Raw genomic sequence first — 22,334 nt, 5'->3', positions numbered from 1 at the left:
AATAATATCTAATAATAAACTTATTTTTAGTCTTTCATTGAAATTCTTAGTTTATTTTATTTCTTGTAGTTTTTTATCTATTAGCTTTTAAAAAATAATGTTCTTAGTTATTTTATTTCCTTATTTATTTTCTCAGTTTATGCTTTTGTGGTTTAGTTAAAGATGAAGGTCAGTTAAGATGGTTTACTGTCAGTTTTAAGTTACATTCTTTTTTGACTTTTGACATATTTACAAATGAAAACTTAGATATTATTTGTACAATTCAAATCAAAACGTAATGAAACGGCTCATTGTCCAGATAATCCGGACGTGCTGAATCCCGTCAAACGTTAATCTTCTCTGTGTGTTTCTCGCTCGCCGCCGTACGGCAGTGGACGCCGCTCGGCTTCAAAATCAGAAAGCCCGACTCGAAGGACGACATCAGCAAGGAGCGATTCCAAGGCACCGTCCTCAAAGCCATCGCCAAACACCCGCGGAAGGAGATCAAGAAGGAGCCGGAGGAGAACAAGAAGGAACCGGGAGCAGCAGGAGGAGGAACGCTGCTCGGACAGGTGCGAAACAAAAACGCTAAATCTCTTTTCTTTAACCCGCGGAGCCAAAAACGGAGTCTGTTTGTGTCCCGCAGGTCAAAATCAAAGAGGAGAAACCGGATGAGGAGCAGAAGGAGGAGGAGAGAGAAAAACCCAAAGGAGAGGGAGGGGCGGAGGTGAAGGTGGAGATAAAAAAGGAGGCGGAGGAGGAGAAGCAGTCTGGAGGCCCAGCAGCAGCCGGGAGGAGACCGGAGCCGGAGACGGGCCGACTGGTGATGACCATCGACGGTCAGCAGAAGCAGCTTCCCTTCGGCCCCGACGACCTGCTGACCGCCGCCACCATGCTGGACGGGGACAAGGTCAGAGCGCCGCCGCTGACCCGTTCATGATCGATGGAGCGATTACATCAGCAGCGCGCTCAGCGGAGAATGAGCGTTAGAGTACGAAAATTAACGTGCAGAAAGAAAGAGAGTAAAATAGAAATATTAGCTGTAAAAAAAGAGAAACTGTGAGATTAAAATGTAAGATTGAAAACAGAAACGTCGGCATAAAAACATTTTAGCATGAAAGAAAAAATGTTTTAATACAGAAATTGAAATGAAAAAAACATTAGCGTTTAGTTTGTGTTTAAAATCAATGTTAAGGTGAAAAAAGGAACCAGCGTAAAGAATTTGGAAGGAAAAAAAAATGTCGGCATGAAAAATATAAGAATACAAAAATTTGCAATGGAAAAAGAAAAAGAATAAAAAAAGAAATTTTAGCCCAAAAAACTGGTATGAAATAGGAATATTAGCATTAAAAAAGAGAAATATCAAGATACAAGAACCGCATGAAAAAAACGTTGGAATAAAAGAAATAAATGTTAAGCATCTAAACGAACAGCTGCATGCACGCCAGATGTGTTAAATAAAGTAACTACATGTAAGATCAGATAAATAAATGTCACGACCGATGCTGGTCGTCGCCGTGTGAACGGACGGTATCGATCGTCAGGTCTCAGTCGCTCTGAGTGTGTTTACACGTTAATATTTCTGAGTCCCTTCTGATCTGTGAAGGTTCGTTTCAACATCGCCACGCATCAGGAGACCAAAGACGAGCGAGCCACCTTCGTGGAAATTCTCCCCGACTCCTTCGAGGAGTCCATCGAACAGCGTCGACACGTAAGTCTCTGAGCCGCCGCGTCTGCAACACCGAACATTCTGGGAGTTTTGAGTCGGAATTAAGACGCTGCGACGTGTGTGAGAGCGTCTGACGATGTTTTTGTAACCAGGGCATCGTGATCGAGTTCGGGGTCGACTCGGGGCTCATCAAGTGCTCCCAGAATCCTCAGCTGTACTTCCACATGTCCGAGGTCATCGAGAAGAAGAGACTGGAGCTCAACGAGAAGGTCGAGTTCAGCGTCGTCCCGGTGAGCCCTTTTTTGTATTTTAGTTTATTATTTTAGTTCTTTGTTTTTTATTATTATTGTTGTGTATTTAAGTTTAATATTTTAGTTCTTAGTTGAATTTATTTGTTTTTATTATTTATTCATTTTAATATGATCTTTACTTGAATTTGTTATTTTAGTTCTTTATTTAATTTAGTGCTTAGTTTATTTTGTTCATTGTAGTTTTTTATTTTCATGCTTAGTTTATGTTAGTTTTTTCTATATGTTAGTAAATATGTTATGTCTTTTTGTCCTTTTTTTTAAATTTATTGTAGTTACTGTAGTACTTTTATTTTGTAAAAGTATTTTACGTCTAAGTTTATTTTACTTCTTTATAGTAGTTCTTTATTTTTGTGCTTAGTTTATTTTTCATATTTCATGTATTTTATTTCTTAATTTTATTTATTGCAGTTCTTTATTTCAGTCCTTTGTTTATTTTATTTTATTTTCCACTGGGTCTAGACTCAGTGGTGTCCAGCCTTTTTTCCCTCAGAGACCGTTCTCTATGATTGATTTAATTGACTTAGTGACATATTTTATAAATACAGTGTATTTTTTAGTATTTCATATATTTTATTTTTTTCCCCTCTGATTTTCACACACTTGATTTTAAGATGTGTTAGTCGAGACAACAAGCACTGTCAGGTTTCCTTTGTTTGAGTTTGTGTTTTTGAAAAAAAAAAAAAGTGTGATATAATATGGAAATTATATGATGTAAAAATATCTCTTAAAAATAAAAGTGTAAAATTAAGCCAAACAGTAAATGCACGAAGTGCAGGAAGTAACTTTGAACTTAGAACTAAAACTTAGATATTTGGATGAATTTTCAGCAGATTATTTTCAGAGGTAAGTTTTCCTGATAGTGTTTTACAACCTTTTATCAAATTGTCTGTCTGTATTATGTATTCTTAATTTTTGTGTTTGTAATTATTTTCGTATTTAATTCTTGTTGTTCTCTTGATAAAGTTCAGTGTTTTGTTCTGCCTGACGTGTGGCCGTTGTTCTGTTAGCTCTTTGGCTGCTTAAACTGCAGGACGAGGCTGTTGATCAGAGAGTGAAGGCTCTGAGTGCGTCTGTTCAGCTCTTCACTGAGACCGTATCCTGTTCACTTTAGTCAAAGTTTTTATTGTGAATCAGAATATAAACTTAGAAAATCAGAGTTTCATGTAGTATTATTTAGTGGTCTGGAATAATGTGTTGTACTTTTTCTGATTTTCTTCTCGTTTCCACTAAGACTTGACGTGTTGTTGTCGTTAATTTTAGCTGAACAGGTCTCAAACACACTGCTGTGTGTTGTTGGGCACACAGTCTGCAGAGTTTGTAAACTTTAAATTTCAGATTAAAGGTTGCAGACGACGTCACTCTGAGGGTTAAAATGCTGCTTTTGGTTGTGGCGTCCTGGTTTGTGTTAGTTTATCTCAAACATTTCTGTGTAAAAACGTATCTGTAATTGTTTCTCCAAGCATGAAACAGCAGAGGGAGGGAACCAGGCCATCAGGATAAAACGTTTCACCGAGAACGTTTTCTTCCCCGTACGGAAGCTGGGCGGCGTCGGAGCGAGCAAAGGAAAGGTGAGCAGGTCTGGATTTGTGTTTATACACTTAGGACGTGAGACGAATTTGAAGAGCTGACTCTTCAGTTTGGACTCAACAAACGTGTAAAATTACAGATTTCTTACATTACAAAGACTTTGCTTAAAAGTTATTTTTGTTGACTTTTCTAATCTTTGTACAATTTTAAAGCAAAGTATTGTGTTCATTTTGTATGTTGCTTTTTATCTGCAAGATATTTGTACGACCTCAGTGCAACTTCCAGGTTAATTCAGTAAGAGATTATACATTTTACAGAATGATTTTAGTGTCTAATTTAAAGTTGTACATTGCTTTTAAAGTGTCACCACAACCTTAAGTCATTTACCAGTTGTGTTTCCTGTCTGTTTCATGCTTAAAGGAATACTTTACCCCAAAAAATGACCTTTTGTCTATTAGTTACTCACCACCTTGAATCAGTGAAGAAATCTCTTTTTCTCTCATGCGTCCTCAGTGAACAGAGAATCCGAAACAGGTGAACATTTTTACTGAACTGAAGTAAACGAGGTTCACGTTTAACAGCAGCAAAACTATATCAAAACGCCTTGTGCAGAATAATCCAAGTCTCATTCATGCAGTTGCATTTCCACTAAAACCTAAACCAAACAGTCTCACATATTGCACCTTAACCTTGAAGGCACAAGTCTGTTATATTGTAATGTTTAGGTAAAAGTTGTGTTTATGAAGTACTGACCATGCGACCGCAGGAGACTTGGATTTACTTCAGTTCATGACATTTTTAAAAAAAATGTTCTCCTTTTGTTCCTCATTTTTGGATTCTTTGTTCACTGTGGAGGCATGCATTAAAAAGTTAACTTCCTCAATTCAAAGCAAAACAGGATGAGAATTTTTTTAATGGTATATTGAGGGTGAAGTACTGCATAAAAAAAACATTAAAGCATTTTTTGTCACAATATGTTGGCAGAGATCATTTTTTTCCTAACTCTATTAACATGCCTATTTTTGGTAGATGACCATCAAACTGGGAAAATCTTCAGAGGACACTGAGTGAGTAACAGATTTATTAATTTAGTTAAAAACATAATCAGGTGTGCAGAAAAGAATGCTGTGTAACGATAAGCATGGTCTCACATGATTACAGAGATTTCTTGTTCTTGTATAACTCAAATATTAACCTATAATTTGTAAATATATACCAGTAAGTTCAGGTTTGTACAGTCAAGAAAAACCTGTAAAAGTCATGGAATCTGAAAATTTCCCATTCCAGGCCTGGAAACGTTTTGGAAAAGTCATGAGATTTTGTTTTTACAAAACTGTAAAATAACACATGATTTCGTCAAGGACTATTAGTCGTTTTAGACTACAATGAAAATTTCTGCTTTTACAGTTTCTGACTGTGATGTATGGTGTCAATTTCTTGAAAAAATCAGAAAAAATTAAGAAAAAAACATCGCCAAAAATGTAAAATCCCCCAAATGTTTTCTTTTAGAAGGACAACATAATTATTTAAAGCAAAAAAATATTTTTTTTCACTTAAAAAATCCCCAAAGTTTTGTAAAGAAAAAAAGATTGACTTTTTTTTCTTAAAAGATCTCCAAACATTTTTAGAGACAAAATATCATCAACAATTTTTAAAGAAAAAAAATCCTTACTTTTTAAAAAAAAATCTTTTAATGACAAACATCCAATAAGGAGTGTCAGTGGTTGTTTCAGAGGATGCATGGTCTTGAAAATGTGCCTTTAATGCTTGAAAAAGTCATGGTAATGTATTGGTAAAAATGTGTATGTACCCTGTGAGTTACATTTGTAACGTGTTTAAATGAGATATTTGCATCTATACAGGATGGTCAGAAATACTGTAAAATAATTCTAATAAGCTTTGCTGTCAAATCTTATGTGTCCTACTTACCTCTGACATTTCAGGAAAGAACCACCGGAGGCAGACAAACTTAAGGCGGTGGTGAAAAATCTGAGATCGCAGGACAGCAAGACCAGTAGCAGCAGAAAGGATTACAGCTCCACTCGGCATAGACATGGCAGGAGCAGAAGTAGGAGTAGGAGTAGAGGCAGGAGTAGGAGTAAAAGCAGGAGCAAGAGTCCAAGTAGGAGTAGGGCCAGGAGTAGGAGTAAAAGTAAGAGCAGAAGTCCACCCAGAGACAAGTTTGGACGCATTGTCAAAAAGAGACGCAGTCCCAGCATCGAACGTGACCGTAAAAGCAGCAGGTACAGGCGAAGCCGGAGCTGGGAGAGACCAAGAAGACCCACCAAGAGCCACACCAAGAGCCGCAGTAGAAGTCGCAGCCGCACCAAGAGCTCTAGCAGGAGTCGCAGCAGGAGCAGGGAGAGGAGCAGGGACATCAAGAGGAGGAGCAGAATTGGTAGAGAGCAGGAAGAAAGTCACAAGAGGAGGAGGGAGTTGAGCCCTCTTCCCAGACGTGGTGGAGTCATGGACGACGAGCTGGCAAGGAAAAAACGGGAGCTTGAGGAGCTGAATGACATGATTGCTTACAAAAAGTCGTTAGTGGACCCTGGGCAGAGGACCTGCATAGACTATGACCATGGAAGAATCACTGTACCACTCACTGAGTACAAACCAGTCAGGTCTATCCTGAAGAAACGATCAGAGGGACCTGATTACCTCCATCCTCAGCCCTATGATGATCCTTATTATGACCGGCCATACAGTCCTTACCAAGATCGGCGCTACAGTGACCCATACAGTGATCCGTACGCCAGTCGTTCCTATCCCGATCGCCCCTATGGTGAGCATCCCTACAGTGACCCTCATTATGAAAAGCGTCTCTATGGTGAGCCCTCCTATAGTGTCCCTCCATCAGCCCCCCAGCGTTACACTGATCGCTATGATGTTTATGATGAACCCTATGACGATCGTTACTATGACCCAGCATATCCGGACCACCCCTATGATGATCCATATCAGCCTGTCAAACGGAGCCAGTCTCCAGAACCCCATGGTCCCTCACCTACTTCTCAGTCTGGCCTAGTTCCTGCTGCCTCCACCCAGCCTCCCTTGAAGCATACTGCTGCCACCTCCCAACCCCCTTTCAGACCTCCTTCTCCCACTGAACCGCCTCCTAGAAGTCCCTCTCCAAAACCAAAGAACATAACACTATACCAGGCACCTCCACCCGAGAAACCACCCCTCGATCGATTCCTTGACATGCTTAGTAAAAAGGTAGTTGCTGAGAAGAAAGCAGAACAGAGTCCTGTGAGTGATGACCTTCTGCCTCATGAGCGGGCAGTTCAAGATGGCAGGGGGTTTTCTCGGATTGTGGGATTGGCTCAAGAGCAACCTAGCAGTAGTCTAGCTCTAGAAGAGAGTAAGACACAGCTAAGCCCCAAAAGGTCCTCAGTTGAGAGAACAAGTGAGGAACCAAAGATTAAGGTGGAGCCTTATGACAAGATTCAAAGTCTACTCCGTACCATTGGCCTGAAGCTGAGTTCGGGAGATATGTCCAAATTGGCGAGCAGAGCCCAAGAGAAAATCTATAGCCCAAAGTCATCATCCATAGAAAGAGATACTTTGTCATCCCCAAGGGAAGAACTAGAAAGAAGTAGAACAGCTTCCGTTGAATCAGACCACATTCATTCCCCCTCCCCTGCCAGGTCCTCCAGTTTGGAGCCACTCAGCAGATCAAAAGCTGTCTCCGAGTATGAAGGGTTCCTGGACCAGAAGGAGTTGGAAGCACTAAAGAAGGCACAACAGCTGCAGAGTCTTACCAAGACAATGGGGAGCACACCCTCATGCACTACTTCTTCGAAACCTCCTCTTGGGCCTCCGCCTGCCCACTACCAACATCAATCACCTGCCAACTGGCCCCTTGGAGTTGCTACCCAGATATCCCTAGAGCAGAGTACCACAGCCCCCAGCATGGTCACTTCATCCCCTCCCGCAGCTGGTCAACCACTCCAGAGCTTTGGACTTCCTGCAGCACCTCCCTCTGGACCTCCTCCACGGCGGCCTGGATATCCTCCAGGACCTTCTCCTGGACCTCCAAGCCGGTGCCCTCCCGGACAACATCCTTTTGATCCAACCTCCAGCCATACAGCTGTTCCTTTTATTGGCCAGCCTCTTGCAGCTCCACCCTGTGACTCCTCCAGTCCTTTACAGCCCTCAAGTACTGCCACCACAGTATCGCCAACATCAACACCTCCAGCTTCAAGTCCGGACAACAATAATCAATCAACCATCGAGACAACAGTGGCCAGATGTCTGAAGGTCATAGAGACTGTGAAATCTCTGGCAGTGCAGCCACCAGCCAAACCGGTCAAGTCAGTCCAGTTCAGTTTACCCACTGTCTCTCCATCAGCCTCCATTCCTCAGACCTCAGCAGAGACAGAAGAGGACATAAAGACTAAGCAGAAGGAGAAGGTATGGTTCTGCTAAAGGCATCTGAAACATCTTTTACTAAGGTTAAAGTAAACAAGTGTTAGATTGACTCAAGAATTAAAAGTAAGAAAACTCATTGGGAAAGTTTAAGTTTAATTTATTTGCCCCCAGGGGAAATTTTGTTGGAGCCAGGTATTAAAAACACATTCAAAATATCAAATAGAACAACTTAAAGGACAACAAACAAATATAAAAAACACACATATAGAACACAGAGACCACAATACAACACATTACATACCTCACAGATCAAATAAGATCACATGAAATAGAACCCAAAGATAGACAGAGTGCGTTGTGCATGATGCAATCAGTTGTGCAAATTCATCCTGCTTATTGCGGTGCAGACAAATGGTTCTCTGTATCTTTTAGTCCCTTGAGGAGGGACTCTTTATCGTCTACTTGAAGGTAGAAGCTCAAACTACTTCTGTAGGGGGTGGTCCTAACAGCCTAATATGGCATGGTTCTATGTCACAACCTGTCGGTTATAAAAGATATAAACGTCAGAAGGCTGTGGTTGATTTACTCTTAGTCTGCTCTGAAAGGCAATATAAGCCAATTTTTAATTATCAGATTCAGATCCCCAAACCATGCCACAATGCACGAAGACAGCACCAACTCAATAAGCATAAATAAAATAAGGTCATCACTTTGTACATACATGAAAAGAGTTCCTTTTCCTTCAAAAGAACAAACGTCTTTGCCCCTTATTGGAGATGTATGGAAGTAAATCTGTCTCATCTGATTTTCAATTGAAAAAGCAATTGAATTTTTAGCACTGAATATTTATACATTGAAATTATGTATCTGATTTTTTTGCCTCTGAATTTAACTCTTCAAATTTTCAGTAATTAAAATTTCACCTTAAATTTTCAATGCTCAGAAATTCAGAATAAAGATTTCAAGTTAAAAAATTCAAATAATCTAAGTCAAGTTGCATAAATTCGATAGGCCAAATTGGGATGCCAAAATACGAGGTATAAAATTCAATGTATACATTTTCAAGTTGCTCAAATATGAGTTACAAAATTCAGACTAAACAGCTGGGAACCCAAGGAAAAAGCAATCGATTCTAGATCAAGTCAAACCAACATCCAGCCAATCACATTATACTCCACTGGTCACCTGATGCTGAAAGTCAAACTCATCCCTGGAAAAGACGAAGAAGGGCTGTGATCAATGTTGCCAACTTGGAGACTTTGTCGCTATATCTAGAGACTTTCCTGACCCCCTTGGCGACTTAATTAGTCGAAAGCGACTAACGACAAATTGTGCCCTGAAAGCACACGTTATTGTCAAACACAGTCCCCAAGTATTTGTGCTTCTCCATTGAATCCATCTCACTTAATTAAGTAACAGTGAGTTTGGGCTAGGCGCTGTCCTCTTAAAATCAGTAATCATGTCCTTGGTTTTGACCACATTTAGTGGAAAGACTCTTTGCACCATGAAACAAAGTCATTAACTGTGACGCTTTCATAAGGTATTTGTTTCTATGTTGCAGCTGGATTTGTACAACCAGAGGATTTTGGAAAAGAGGGAGCAGCTCTACAAGGAATGGCTAGCCCGTAGGAAACAGGGCGGTGGAGAGTGGAAGGATGTCCCGCCAGTCTTCCCAGGTATCATATCCTGTTCAGCTACATACACTAAACTAAATGGCCAACCTTTGAGTCACAGGGATACGTGAGTTAAGGCTACACTGATCAGCCAAAAATTTACAGGTGATGGGAATAGCATTGATCAACTTGTTAAAATGCAATGTTCTGCTGGGAAACTTCTGGCCCTGGCATTCATGTGGATACCACTTGATATGCTCCAACCCCCAAAACACTGCCACAGATCAAGTACACCCCCCATGGCAAAGGCACTCTTCAATGGCAGTGAACATGAGAAAGCGTTTAAGACATCAACCTGGCCTTCAAATTCCACAGTTCCCAATCCGAATAGGCATTTGTGGGATGTGCCAGTACCCTGATCCACTGTGCGGCCTCCTTGGATCGAACATGGTTTACAGCTGTCAAGACATGGATACAGGCCCTCTGTGGATATCCTGTGGTGTCTGGCACCAGGGTGTTTATGGTGGAACCTTTGAGTCCTGTGGGTTGTGAGGTAGTGTACTGGCACATCCCACAGATGCTTGATCAGGTCGGGATCTGGGGAATTTGGAGTCCAGGTCGAAACCTTGAGCTCTTCATCATATTCGTTGGTCGCTTCCAATTTACATTCACGCCACTTGTCAGTGGCTTTAATGTTTCAGCTGATCAGTGTATGGTTATGTTCTCTGCGTGCTAGTTCCTTAAAGACAATAACTTAGCTGCATGCTTTGAAGTTACTTTTAGGGATAGGCTGTGATGAGAAACCCAGAGTAACCAGATATGGAGATAAGGTAGAAATGCTAAGAAGGTAGAACGATGGAAGTAGCACCATGGTCTGTTGTTTAGGTGAATGAGGCCCAATTCTAATGCTTCCTGTTGGCCTTTTCCCGTGGCCCTTCCACCAGGCCCTACCACTCTATTATGAGTGCTGTTGCTAATGATAGGGTGTCATACCTTTTTTAAAAAAAATATATATATAATTTTTTTTGTTGGAAGCAAGGGTTAGTAGTCATCCAGCACTCCAGGTTGCCGTACATATGGTCGCCCTGTTAAGAGTCGACATCTGACTCTTAACAGAGGGGTAGAGGAAAGTTCACAGAATGCTTTGCTGTGTCAGTTTAAACGTTAAAAAAACAACAACATGGCAGCTACCAGTGTAGGAAAAGAAGCCCATAAATGTAAGTACATCTTTGCAAATAATCATGAAAAAAGTTAGAATCTGTTGGGATATCTTAGTTTAACATAGTTCTAACATTTTTTTCAGAAAAAAAACACTATAGTGTAAACAGCCCTATCAGATGTTAATATAGCCAACATCTTGGTTAGTTGACTTTGACGCATTAGCTAGTTATTTTAAATAACATGAACATTAAGTTATTTAACCGAATTTACATTGCCTATGGCACTCCAACAGCTTTATTGAAGACCTCTTCTACTTGCCTTATGTCTTCTCTGTGTATTCATCAAAGGGAGCATGATGAATCCACCACATGCAACTGGTATTACCACCTGCATTGTGGAAACTTCTGTATGGAATGAGAAGACCCTGATCCTCGCTGCTGCTGTGTTTCGTACGTGCCATCACTTGCTACTGATGACATGAACGAGTGGCATCACATCTCCTAGGTTAAGATTTCAAACCATACTCCTTGTGACTCCATTCTGAAGCCCTACCACTCAGTCGCAGGCACTCCAAAACTAGATGTTGGGCCACGGAGGGAGAATTGGGATTCAGCCTTAGAATTCAATTTAGAATTTCATATAGTGGTTGAAGCTTTATTACAACGCTACATGAATGTCTTGCAGTATCATCATATATTTTTTCTTTTTACACTATGATAGAAATTGACAAATACAGCAGCAAGGTTAGTCCTGGAAATAGCTTTTCTTTTGCTCTCAAAGGACAACCAACGTGTGGTTGCATTATTGAGGAGCTGCTGTCAGCAACAGCAAAATTTTTGACGTAATGTTCAGAGCCTCTGCAAATAGATAGCGCTACACCGTGACATGGAGCCGTAAACCTGTCTTTTAGGTCACCTAGACCTCTTAAGTGCATTGCCATGCTACAGTCGTTCTGCTGCCACACGCGTTAGCCGAGCCAAGTGGTTTGTCCCAGCGATCAAGAAAAGAAGCCAACTGCAAACTCAACTCCACAAGTAACATCTTTTTCCTATTCATATGGTAGGTAAAGACAGACATGTATTTAGTAAGCTTTAGTAGTGTTTGAAACTTGTGACAGTGCTGATAAAATATTTGAGTGTTAGTGGATTAAACTTTGATGTTGATTTAGCATTTGACACAGCCTTTTGGTTGCTAAAAGTTTTCAGTGCTTTGATACTATAGTCACATTTTTGTGAGTAATAAAAATTAATAAGGTATTATACCCAACCCTGATAGTTAGCTAGACATGGATTAACATTAACAGTACTATGTTTAAAGCAAGGTAGTTTTAGTAGGTTTGGGTGTACTGTTTAAAGCTTAAATACTGTTAGACTCAGTGGTCAGTGGTTACCCAATTCTACAGACGTCTTCCTTCACCACATCGTGTTTCTTATACCTGTACTTTGATGATCCAATTCCACAAGGTTCAGAATATATTTTGAGGTATGCAAAACCCCAAACACCGTCAGTCTGCGAGCATCAACAAAGACGACCATCTCAAATAAGTGAACCGGGAGCCGAGTTAGCAGTATGTGTTAATGGGACATTTGCAAAGTCGTGGGAGAGAGGTGCTCAGTCTATCATGAAGTACTGCGGCGAACTAGGCCTGTATCAGCCTAACTATGGGCTGGTTCAAGGCAAGCCTGAGACAGCACTACCTAAGAGCTTCATCAAAGAGGAAAGTCTTAAGTTTACTCCAAAATGTGGACATAGTGTCTGTCTCCTAGACTGAAACTGAAAGATTGTTCAACAGATTGCAACCATTTTCTTATACATTATTATTACATTTTAAATTAAAAATCGTCAAAAATGTGCTTACTGATGCGAGCTGTTTCTGCTCATCCTCCATTGTTAATGTCAAATTGGTAAAGTCTGTCACCAAAAACTGTGTTACATCTCATCTCACATTTTAATCTGTTTTATTAGTGACGAGGTTTCTCAACAAAATTATTAAGTCCTTGTGCAGAAGAGGGCATTGTATTCTGATAGGAACTTCTGATTAAAGTAGAACTGGAGAAGCCAAACACCAAGGCATCTTCAACTCTACAGCTACAGTTCAGTGGATACTTTCATTGTGACTGAAAAGCTAAAGGTCATTCTCAACATAGAACAAACACTAAGAAGTTGTACTTTAACAGTGTCATTGCTAAAGGCTGTACTTGTATGCAGCTATTCAGATAAACTCATGAACCTTTAGTTGTTCAGGAATGACACTGCAAAAGAAGACCTAGATAACGAACAAACCTCATGAACCGGTTAGTCTGTGCTACTGTTTGCAGTGCTAAGAATGTAGTACTTTGGTAGTACTCCAGATTCCCATCTAAACTTAGTTAGTAGCCCTCTCATGTCAGCTAGTCACGTAGCTGACGTCTGCTATGACAAAGACAAGAAATGCCCCAAAACAATACTCAAAACTTTATGTTGATCACGTTTTGTGCAGCATGAGGAACTTCTGTGGTCCAGGACATGGTAGGCTTCTTAGTTTTCAGTGGCTTTCACAGACAAGGCTTCAGTAGTCCAGGATCAAGTAGGAATCGCCTAGATGTTAACGTCTAGGATTCTATTGGTAGGAACGAATCTAAGGGCCCATCTACGACTAACATAAAGAAAGATCAGAGGGTAGATGCAGGTTTTTGTCTAATAAGTAATGTTAAATCAGTTTTCTGAGATTATCATACAGCTTGGAAATAACAGAAAAAGGAGATTTTCTCAGTTTAGTTTTTAACAGCTCATTCATTAATTAATTTCGTTGCATAATCCTTTGGCCAGATAACTGATCAGATCACGGCAAGCCATGTTCATGAAAGCCTTACAAGTGTTTTACTTTCTTTCTTTCTGTCTTTCTTTCTTTCTTTCTTTCTTTTTTTTCTTTCTACTGATTTCATTCTGACTTCATTTGTTTCTGCTTGTAAGTCAAATTTTCCAGATTTTTTGTTTTCTATTATATACAGAATTCCTATCCAATATAAACTATAGTACATTTTTTGACTGTGGTCTGTCTAGTCAGGTCATAGTAAATTAGTTAAAGGTAAGTCAAGTTTGCAGTGTAACTATTATTTCTGGATATCCCAAAAACACACGTTTTAATAGAAGATCCAGGAGACACCACTTCATTTTGATCACAAAAAGAAAAGCCGTCTTAAGTCCTTTACAGTAACAGAAGTTAGAATTTCACACTTTTGTAAATCAGTAAGCAAGGACACAATTCTTCACAAGTCAGTCAACTTCAAGTCAGTCAACTTCAAGTCAGTCAACTTCAAGTCAGTCAACTTCAAGTCCAAATCAAGTTCCAGCCCTTCAATATGAGTCCATGTCACCGTGTGGTCTTTTGCAAGGCCAGGTTAGAGTCGTCAAGGTAAATATTGAGTGGCCAAGTCACTGAGGTAAGGATGGCAAGTCTGAAGACATTCCTACATCACCATTTTCAGATTGCTGACAAGTTTCTCACTTTTATCCATCAGATCGTGTCAGCTGTATCAGGTGAAGTAGCTTCAAATTTGTGAAACAAACGTTAGCTCAGAAAGCTAACATTGAGAGCATCCACCATCATGGAGAGGGTGTAGGCCAGATTTTGTAGATTTTAACAATGTCAAAAGTGGTAAATTGTATCTACAGCTAGTAATTGCTTCTTCTGAATGATATTGACATTAACAAATAATATGTTGCGTGATGTTTCTTATGCTGTCCACGCTAATGTCAGTTTTTTAAAAGTTTAACCCACATTCAGATCAACCTAAAATACCCTCTAAAAGTTAAGACGACAAATCGAGACCTTTTGGATTCTAACTTGTGAACTTGTTTTTCCTTTTAGTCTGAACCTAAGGTTAGCTGAGCAAGCTAACATTGAGAGATTCCACCATCTTGTGAATGTCGTTCAGATATTGTTAATAATATCAAAAACACAGTAAGTGGTCAACTGTTTCTCTTCGACTGGTAAACACTTCTTTTGCATTATATGGTCAGTGTAAAGAGCATATTGAGTGATATGTCATCCTTTCCTTGCTAAACTTGTCCAATTTTTAAAGTTAGCCCAAGTATACCACATATGTTTTAACCTAAATGACCCTTTAAACATTGGAGTCGTGATTTGGGTCCTGAGGCTAACGTCAGCTCAGGAAGCTAACGTTAGAAGCTTCTTTAATCATGTAGGAGTTGTTTGAATATTGTTAACTTTAATAATCTCAGAAGTGGTCAACTCTGAATCTGCAACCAATAAATACTCACTTTGAAATTATATAGTTAATACTTAGAATATGTTGAGTGATGTTATGTAGCATCCTGTCCAAGCTAAATTTGTCCTTTTTTAATAGTTTACCCAAGTATATTGTATATCAACCTAAATAACCTTCTAAAAATTATAACTGTGAATTGCAACCTTTCAGTTCTGAGTCATGAACTAGCTTGTTCCTTCACTGTGAAGCTAACATTAACTCATAAAGTTGACATAGATTTTACCTTAGAGGTCATGTCTATAGTGTTATAGTTAGAATTTCATGACATAATATTTAATGATAATTCTTGAGAAATGGTTTAATTTGCATAGGATTTTTGTCCAAGCTAAATTGGTTTACTTATTGATCAGCTTAGCTAGTTAGTGTATCACATGTGTACTTAACACGCATCAACATTCTGGATTTTTGGGCTCTGAATTCCCTTTTCTTTTCAATCTGTGAAACTGCAATCTACGATAGCTCAAGAGGCTAATGTAGAGAGCTTTAACATCATGTAGGACTCAGATGGATTTCGTTAGCTTTGGCTCTCTGGTAGTCTGTCATCAGAATGGTAAGTAACTCTGCCTAACATCAATAATTGTGACAGCACTTTTTAAAAGTAAGGGTGATTATTCTTAGCAATATTTTTTTAGGTAATACACAGGTAGCAGCTTCTACAGGCCGAATTGTGCACTTTTTTAATCGGCTAAGCTCACTGAACACATCCGTATTATTTACTGCATTACCTGTAGTTGGAATCCTTATTTAGTAACCTGTCCTATCAATCTGCAAACTAATGTTAGCTCAGGAAGCTAACAGAGCTTTTAGCGTTGTTTTAAAGTCGTCAGTCAGATATTGTTCAGTTTTGAGTCAGTGATGTTGATACTCAGAATAGATTTTAATGTCAGTTAAAAATTCAGGAGGCGCTCACTCTGTAGACATATGAGATTCTTTGAGGGGTCATTGAGTCCATTCATAACATGTTTAGGTGTTATACAATTTGGTTGGAGATGCTAACAGCTTTTAGAGATATTGCTGAGTTCAAGAACTATTATCCAGAATATGTTTTCTTGATTTTTAAAAAAAATTTGTTTCAGTCTGAGTTGCCATAAACAGATTGCCACTGCAGTTCCATCACGAATGTACGACAGTCACTCATGTCACTTTTGTGCATTTAAACCCACTATGATCACACGGAGAGTCTCATTTTTGCTTTTAAATATGCTGCTCATGTAACTCCTGGTTACATGCCCAGTCCTGTGACCATCACAGGACGAGCAACCAGTGTACGAGTTCAGATTAGTTTGGTTTTAAAGTCAAGATGATGAGGTCCAGTATGGAGTCGGGGAACAGAAATGGAAAATGATAAATTACATTAAAAAGATGTTTTTTATGTTAATGTTAGAGATGCACAGGCCTTTAAATCAACTTTTCAAGGCGCATCAGTCTGTCCACAAGTCTCCTCCACTCACACCCCTTTTCCACCAAATCATCTCTGGTTTTTGAACTGCGTCTGTTCAGGATTTTTAGAACCTTTGTACTGTCTTGCAAACCAGCCTGCGTTTCCACCTGTTTAAAGTGGAGCCATTGTAATCAAGGATGTTTCAGCGGTGGAGGGTGTTAATACACAACAGAAGTAAAGAGTAATAGCAAGACAGCAGGTTGCAGTGATTACCTGTGAGCATTTGTTCTAACAGATATTTGTCTTCACCCAAAACACAAGTATGAGCCAACTATCAATGATAAGAAGACTATTTAGGGCAAGGCTCCTCTTTCTGTGTTTGCTGAAGACCAACCTTTAGGTTCTGAACCAATTTATTTTTGGTTGAAATGTTCCCAACGGTTCCCAACTTGATTCTGGAGCCAGAACCGAACCATTTCCATGTTGGTGGAAAAGGGATATCATTTGTTATTTACAATTTGATAATTAATGTCCACATCATCATTTTGAAATCCGTGATCTACAGCCTGTTAATTTAAGAACACAATACTTTCTTGTAAAACCAGTATACATTCATAGTTGAGATATTACAGAATGTTTTACATTTTTATGTGAGATTAAATTCCATTTCCTTTCTCAAAATGAAATACTGGACCAAGACCAAGAGCAATTTAAGGCATAGATGTTTTATATATAATGAGCTTTGTAGTCATTAATAGTTAAACAAAGTACTGTATTAGTTTTCAAAGTGTTGTGGACAAAATTAAATGTTTTTAGTGGTTTGTAGATTAGATGCGTTTACATGTGCAATCCTCACAGAAAAATAGACCAAATGTTCATGAACTCAACTGTTAGCTAGGGAGAGGACTTTAACACTCAGCTAAAAGTCATCCCAAGATACTCAGAACTTTACTGTGAAGTTTAGTTGTTTTTGTTTTTTTATAAATGCAGTTTTATTTTAAAGTGACTCAGAAGGGCTTGAAATGGAAAAGAAAAGTTAAACATTGCAGAATGGCAATAGTTATTGTCTTGACATGAAGGTAGGTGATCATTTTGAGAATGTTATCGTTTTAAAAATCAGAATGTAATTGTGTTTAATGATTCATCCATCACTAAAATCACAGAGATTAACTGAACATGGTGCTTTGAAATACAGAGATAGATTTACCACAAATGCTATTTGTGATCGGTAGATTGTCTTTACATTAGTACGTTTTGGGTTATCACAAATCCTAAAGTTTAAACTTCTTAAATGATGCAGTTTAGTCATTTAAACTATTGATTGATATGATGAGCTAGACAGATTTAACCAATAAGAAGGTGCTTAGGATTTTATAAAGTTTACTCCAACTTTAATACATCACAGTCTGCATAAAAGTGTATAATAGAAACCAACCGGATGATTTTGCACAGAATAATTAGTAAAAGTCAAGAGTTGTTGCGAGTAAAGTCTGTGGCTGGTTTCACAAAGATCAACTGGACATCTGTCCATTTTCTTCCAGGATCTCTTGATGTTTCCCACAGTAAACATAATGGAAGAACATTTTTATTCTTCATGCAACTTATTTGTTTACATTGATAAAAGCATTAGATGCATCTAGGAGCTAAACAACTGCAGATCTTTGTGAAACCACCCTGAGGATTTATGTACAGTCCTTAAATGAAAGAGACAGTTTGGGATCAACTAATGCAAAAACATTTTAAGATTTTGAGAGTTAAATTGTAATCTGTTAAATTTCTAGGTGTCCCAGCCACCATTGAACCCAAGATCGTTTGGATTTGTGGTCACTCGCTGGTGTATTGGGCAGAGTCACGGGCCAAGTCTCCGGAGGTAGGTATGCAGCTGGGCATGGACCCCAGCAAGGTGACTATCTGGTGGAAGGGCACCCAGGGCATGACGTGGTCCCAGCTGCTGCCTCAGCTCCACCAGCTGAAGGTCACGTGGCCCAACCCAGATGTCCTCATCATGCACCTAGGCGGCAACGATCTGAGCACCGACAGCCCTACCAACCTGCTCGCCTCTGTCAAGAAGGATCTGACCTCCATGAGGAGCATCTTCCCGCAGTGCGTCCTCGTGTGGTCCAACATCCTCCCTCGGAGGGTGTGGCGCCACTCTAACGACAACCACGAAGTCGATCTGGTCCGAACAACGGTGAACCGCAGGATTCAGAACATCATCTCTGAACTGGGTGGCGTCTCACTGACCCATGACAACATCAGGTGCGGGGCAAACACGGGCCTGTATCGGGCCGATGGCGTCCATCTATCCCCCAAGGGCATCGACATTTTCAATTTGAACCTGCAGGATTTTCTGGAGAAGTGGGAGATGGAGGGAAACTAGATAAAAGTTATGAGGTGTATCAAATATTTTCTATTTTTATGTTGTCTCTTTTATTTCTAATGATAGCTAGACAGTGAGTCACACAACTATCAGCTTATTCAAGTCAGAAATACTCCATTCGTAAGGGATCCATCTTGTTTGTAGTTTTATTTGAACATGTAGGAACCTCAGGCACAGCTGCTATTCGTGGGAAACATGTTTGTCTCTCTTGAAACAATAAATTCGCTAAACACTGATCTGCTGTTACATCTGTCTTTTTAATTTTTTTTAATGAACAGTCAGTTATTGATGTTATACTTAATATACTGGTTAAATAAACATTTTGCTAGTGTTATACAATGACTACTTGATAATACACACAGTGTTAAGCCTGCGGGTTAATGTGAATTATATAAAACATTTTATGAATGAGAAAAAAAAAGAGATTATGAGATTGTTTGGTGGATACTAAATTATTCAAGTCTTTATCATGTGGCTTAAGTCATGTGAGTCAGATGTGAGACAAATTTGATGACTTTCTCAAATGATGCACTTTGTTTAAACTAATCCGACAGCATCCAGTCAAGTTTCAGGACAGAACCATGAAGATAATCATAAAAAGATACAAAAGATAGTTTCCTAAGCATAGATAAACTAGAGGGCAACAAAAAAAAAAATTCATAGTTTTCACATGACGTCAAGTCCTTATAGAGAATAGGCAACAATGTCATGGTGCAATGCATTCTGGGCATTCTTTAGGACATGCCCAATTCGATACAGTGGGAGGTGGTTTGCACCTGAAAGATGGTATTGCAATCCACAAAAAAACCCAAAAAAACTCACATAGCTTTTCCGGTCATGTGTTCAAGCGTTTTTTGTGGAGTGAGCGCCGACACTTTAAAGCAGCTCAGAAATGACTAATCTGTTGACGCCCACTTTCAGTTCATTAATGGATATTTGCAGGACCTGCAGATTTTCATAGAGAATGACCAGAGTCGTCATTCTCATGAAGGTAAGTAACGTCATGGCCTCTGAGCACACACATCCCACTGTGTCGCTTCGTAAAACTCAAGTTTCTGTTGCAGTCATTAACGTTGGCTGTAAAAAAGTAGAGAATTTTGATTTACTTGTTAATTATCCGTTTGACACGAGTGACAAAGAAAGATGATGACGGTGGCGGTGTAGCAGAGCCACTTCGTTCTCCAATGAAGTTTCGAGGTGTGTTGTTCCTGTCGGAGCCGACCAGGTGAGTGTTTGTTTCCTCTGCAGGCTGCGGCTCAGGGGAAGCTCAGGAGGACGCCAGGACTCAGCAGGTGAACTGAACCTCCAGCAGAAGCTCAGACATGTCCAAACCAATGTAGATAAAAGGCATCTTTGTCCTTCTGTTGTGGTTTGTCATCCATTCTTCTACCGCAGGAAACTTAATCAGAAGAGCCTCCAGACTCATCAGGAGACATACAGAAAGTTTGAAATATCCTCACAATGTTTTTCTCTGTGTGATATATTTTGTGTTGAAAAATATACTAAACAAAAATTTAAACGCAGCTCTTTTGTTTTTGCTCTCATTCATTTCAGTACAGTAAGATGTCACCAATGTTGTGAATTTGGCAGTACATCCAACCATCATGTAGCCACAGAAGCTCAGAACCCCCAACGTCTCAAACGGGTAAGAAGTTGTCTGAGAGGAGATGCCTGAAAAGCCTTTAAAATCAAAAAACAAAACAAAAATCGCCAACACTTTTTAAAGGAAAAAAAGGGTCCAAAATGTGAAAATAATTTGTGAGCGTCGATGGTCGTTTAAGAGAATTTCTGGTCTTTAAAATTTGCTTCCAAGTCCTGTAAAAGTCCTGGAGATTTATTGGTAAAAATGTGTATGAAGCCTGTTTTGAGCTGTGAAAAATGGGAGCAAGAATAGAAGTGGTGTGTTTAAAATTTTTGTTCAGTAAACATGTATTTATTACTGCCAGTGTTGTATTTCAGCCCTTAAAGGATCTACTTTTTGACCTCTCACAGAAACTCCACAGACGTTCAGTGTTTGTAGATACTTCGGCAGCAGGTTTGAGGTAAATGAAATTCAGGAAAAGGCAACATAAAAGCATGAAACTGATATCATGTGAGTAGTTAATCTAAATTTTGGCGCAGAGACTCTCTTCAAAAATAGAACTTCAAGAAAAGGTCATTTTAATACGGCCTAATCACTAAATGTCCAATTTATGAGTTCGTCCTGGAGCAGTTGCACACTCTCATTTTGGGTGTACTGCACCTTTTTAGTTTGTGTCCTATTAAAGCAAAGTTACACCTGATCAAAGTTTAAATAATGTATTTCAGCTGTTTATACAACAACAGAAGAAGATGAGGTCGTCAGGTGAGATTAAGAAACCCTCAGCATTTATTAGGAATCTGACCTCAATAAGAAGAATCAACAAATACAAAAGTCATGTTTATGAAAGCAATCTGACAAGCAGAGTCTATATGCAAACATAAAGAAAAAAAAAGACAACTAAAAAATGACATCATGTTCTGCATAAAAGGCTCAAATCAAGAAGTTTTGTTTTTCTTATTGTCTGGTGATGCCACAACAGGAACCACCGATAAACTAAAATGATGTTTTATCAGTTCTTAAATACGGCTGAAACGCTGACTGTCCACATACTTTTGGCCAAGTGTACCGCCGGTTCATTCAAACCAGAGTTATCAGAAGTCGATTTAAAAAAATGATGTAAATATCTTTCTACCGTCTGATGTATTGAATTAACTTTTTATTAATAAAATTGTCTAAAAAAATAATTTTTGGGTATTTATTTGAATTTTAAAAAATGGTTTCATTGTATAAACTGCAGAGTGTGTCGGCGTTTTTTTGTTTGTAATTAGAAGAAAAACTTTTTAGTCTTGTACTTCAAATCTAAATTTCACTTTATTTTAGACAGATGATTGTAGATCAGTAAGTGTCCCTTTAGTAGCTGGTCTGTGACTTTTGATCACATCACGACTTTGTTATGCTGGAATTAAAGAAAGGACCTTTTAAAGGCTGTTAGACGTTGACAAGAGGGCGGAGGTGGTGCCAAAAGGGGGAGATATGTCTATTTTATTTATTTAATTATTTTTTTTTCTGCTTTGAAGAAAATCTGGGGTTATTTGGAATGGGAATTTTCCTTTTTTTTTTTTTTTTGTGATTTTTTTTATTCTTTAAAAGTCCTGGCTATTTTTTCTTTGAAATAAAAAAAGTGGTGACTTTTAAAGAATCTGCAGTTTAAAATAATTCAATTTAACAGAACCAGAAACTGTAATAACAGAAATGATCTGAGTCCTGAGGGGGAAATATGAAGAAATCAGTTCAGTCTGCTGTCACTTTTTACGCAGAGATCAATGAGTCACAACAGCATATCAGACCAGATGGCAAACCGGGTCTGGGACCATCTAAAAAACAGCTAAAACCAGCAACCTGCAGAAGTTGGTTTTTAGGCTTCTTTTTTTCTAAGCAATGTTTTGGTTCTTTACAATTTTTTTATTTGTTTTTTTTTTTTTTGTTTTTTTTTTTGCTTTTTTTCATAAAATTATTGGCAACTTTGTTTTCCCTAAGAACATGTAAAACTTCCCGTCCCTCGGCGGAAGAAGACCGTGAGCTGTGACTGAGAGCTCCGGTCCGGGCGGTGACACGTGGCTCCTACAGGGGGCGGCAGCGTAGTCGGTCC

At 39.1% G+C, this 22,334-nt stretch overlaps 2 protein-coding genes across 2 annotated transcripts in view; one reads left to right on the top strand and one right to left on the bottom strand.

Moving 5' to 3' along the window:
- LOC121954812 (elongation of very long chain fatty acids protein 6-like) overlaps positions 1-226 on the bottom strand; it is a 4,116-nt gene extending 3,890 nt beyond the window's left edge. The window contains exon 1 of the mRNA XM_042502518.1: positions 205-226. Coding sequence (XP_042358452.1) covers positions 205-226 — 22 coding nt within the window. The remainder of the gene's footprint in view (positions 1-204) is intronic.
- Positions 227-309: 83 nt separating this feature from the next.
- LOC121954285 (serine/arginine repetitive matrix protein 2-like) lies at positions 310-18,899 on the top strand. Its single transcript, XM_042501672.1, has 9 exons — positions 310-551; positions 626-889; positions 1,586-1,690; positions 1,801-1,938; positions 3,420-3,527; positions 4,516-4,553; positions 5,430-7,899; positions 9,419-9,533; positions 18,065-18,899. The coding sequence occupies exons 2-9, from the start codon at positions 806-808 to the stop codon at positions 18,661-18,663; spliced, it is 3,657 nt and encodes a 1,218-aa protein (XP_042357606.1). The 5' UTR covers positions 310-551; positions 626-805; the 3' UTR covers positions 18,664-18,899.
- The last annotated feature ends 3,435 nt before the right edge of the window (positions 18,900-22,334 follow it).

The sequence above is a fragment of the Plectropomus leopardus genome, chromosome 15, assembly GCF_008729295.1.
Source record: "Plectropomus leopardus isolate mb chromosome 15, YSFRI_Pleo_2.0, whole genome shotgun sequence".
Taxonomy (NCBI): domain Eukaryota; kingdom Metazoa; phylum Chordata; class Actinopteri; order Perciformes; family Serranidae; genus Plectropomus; species Plectropomus leopardus.
Note: the sequence above shows the minus strand (reverse complement) of the source record. Positions and strands in the feature narration are given on the sequence as shown.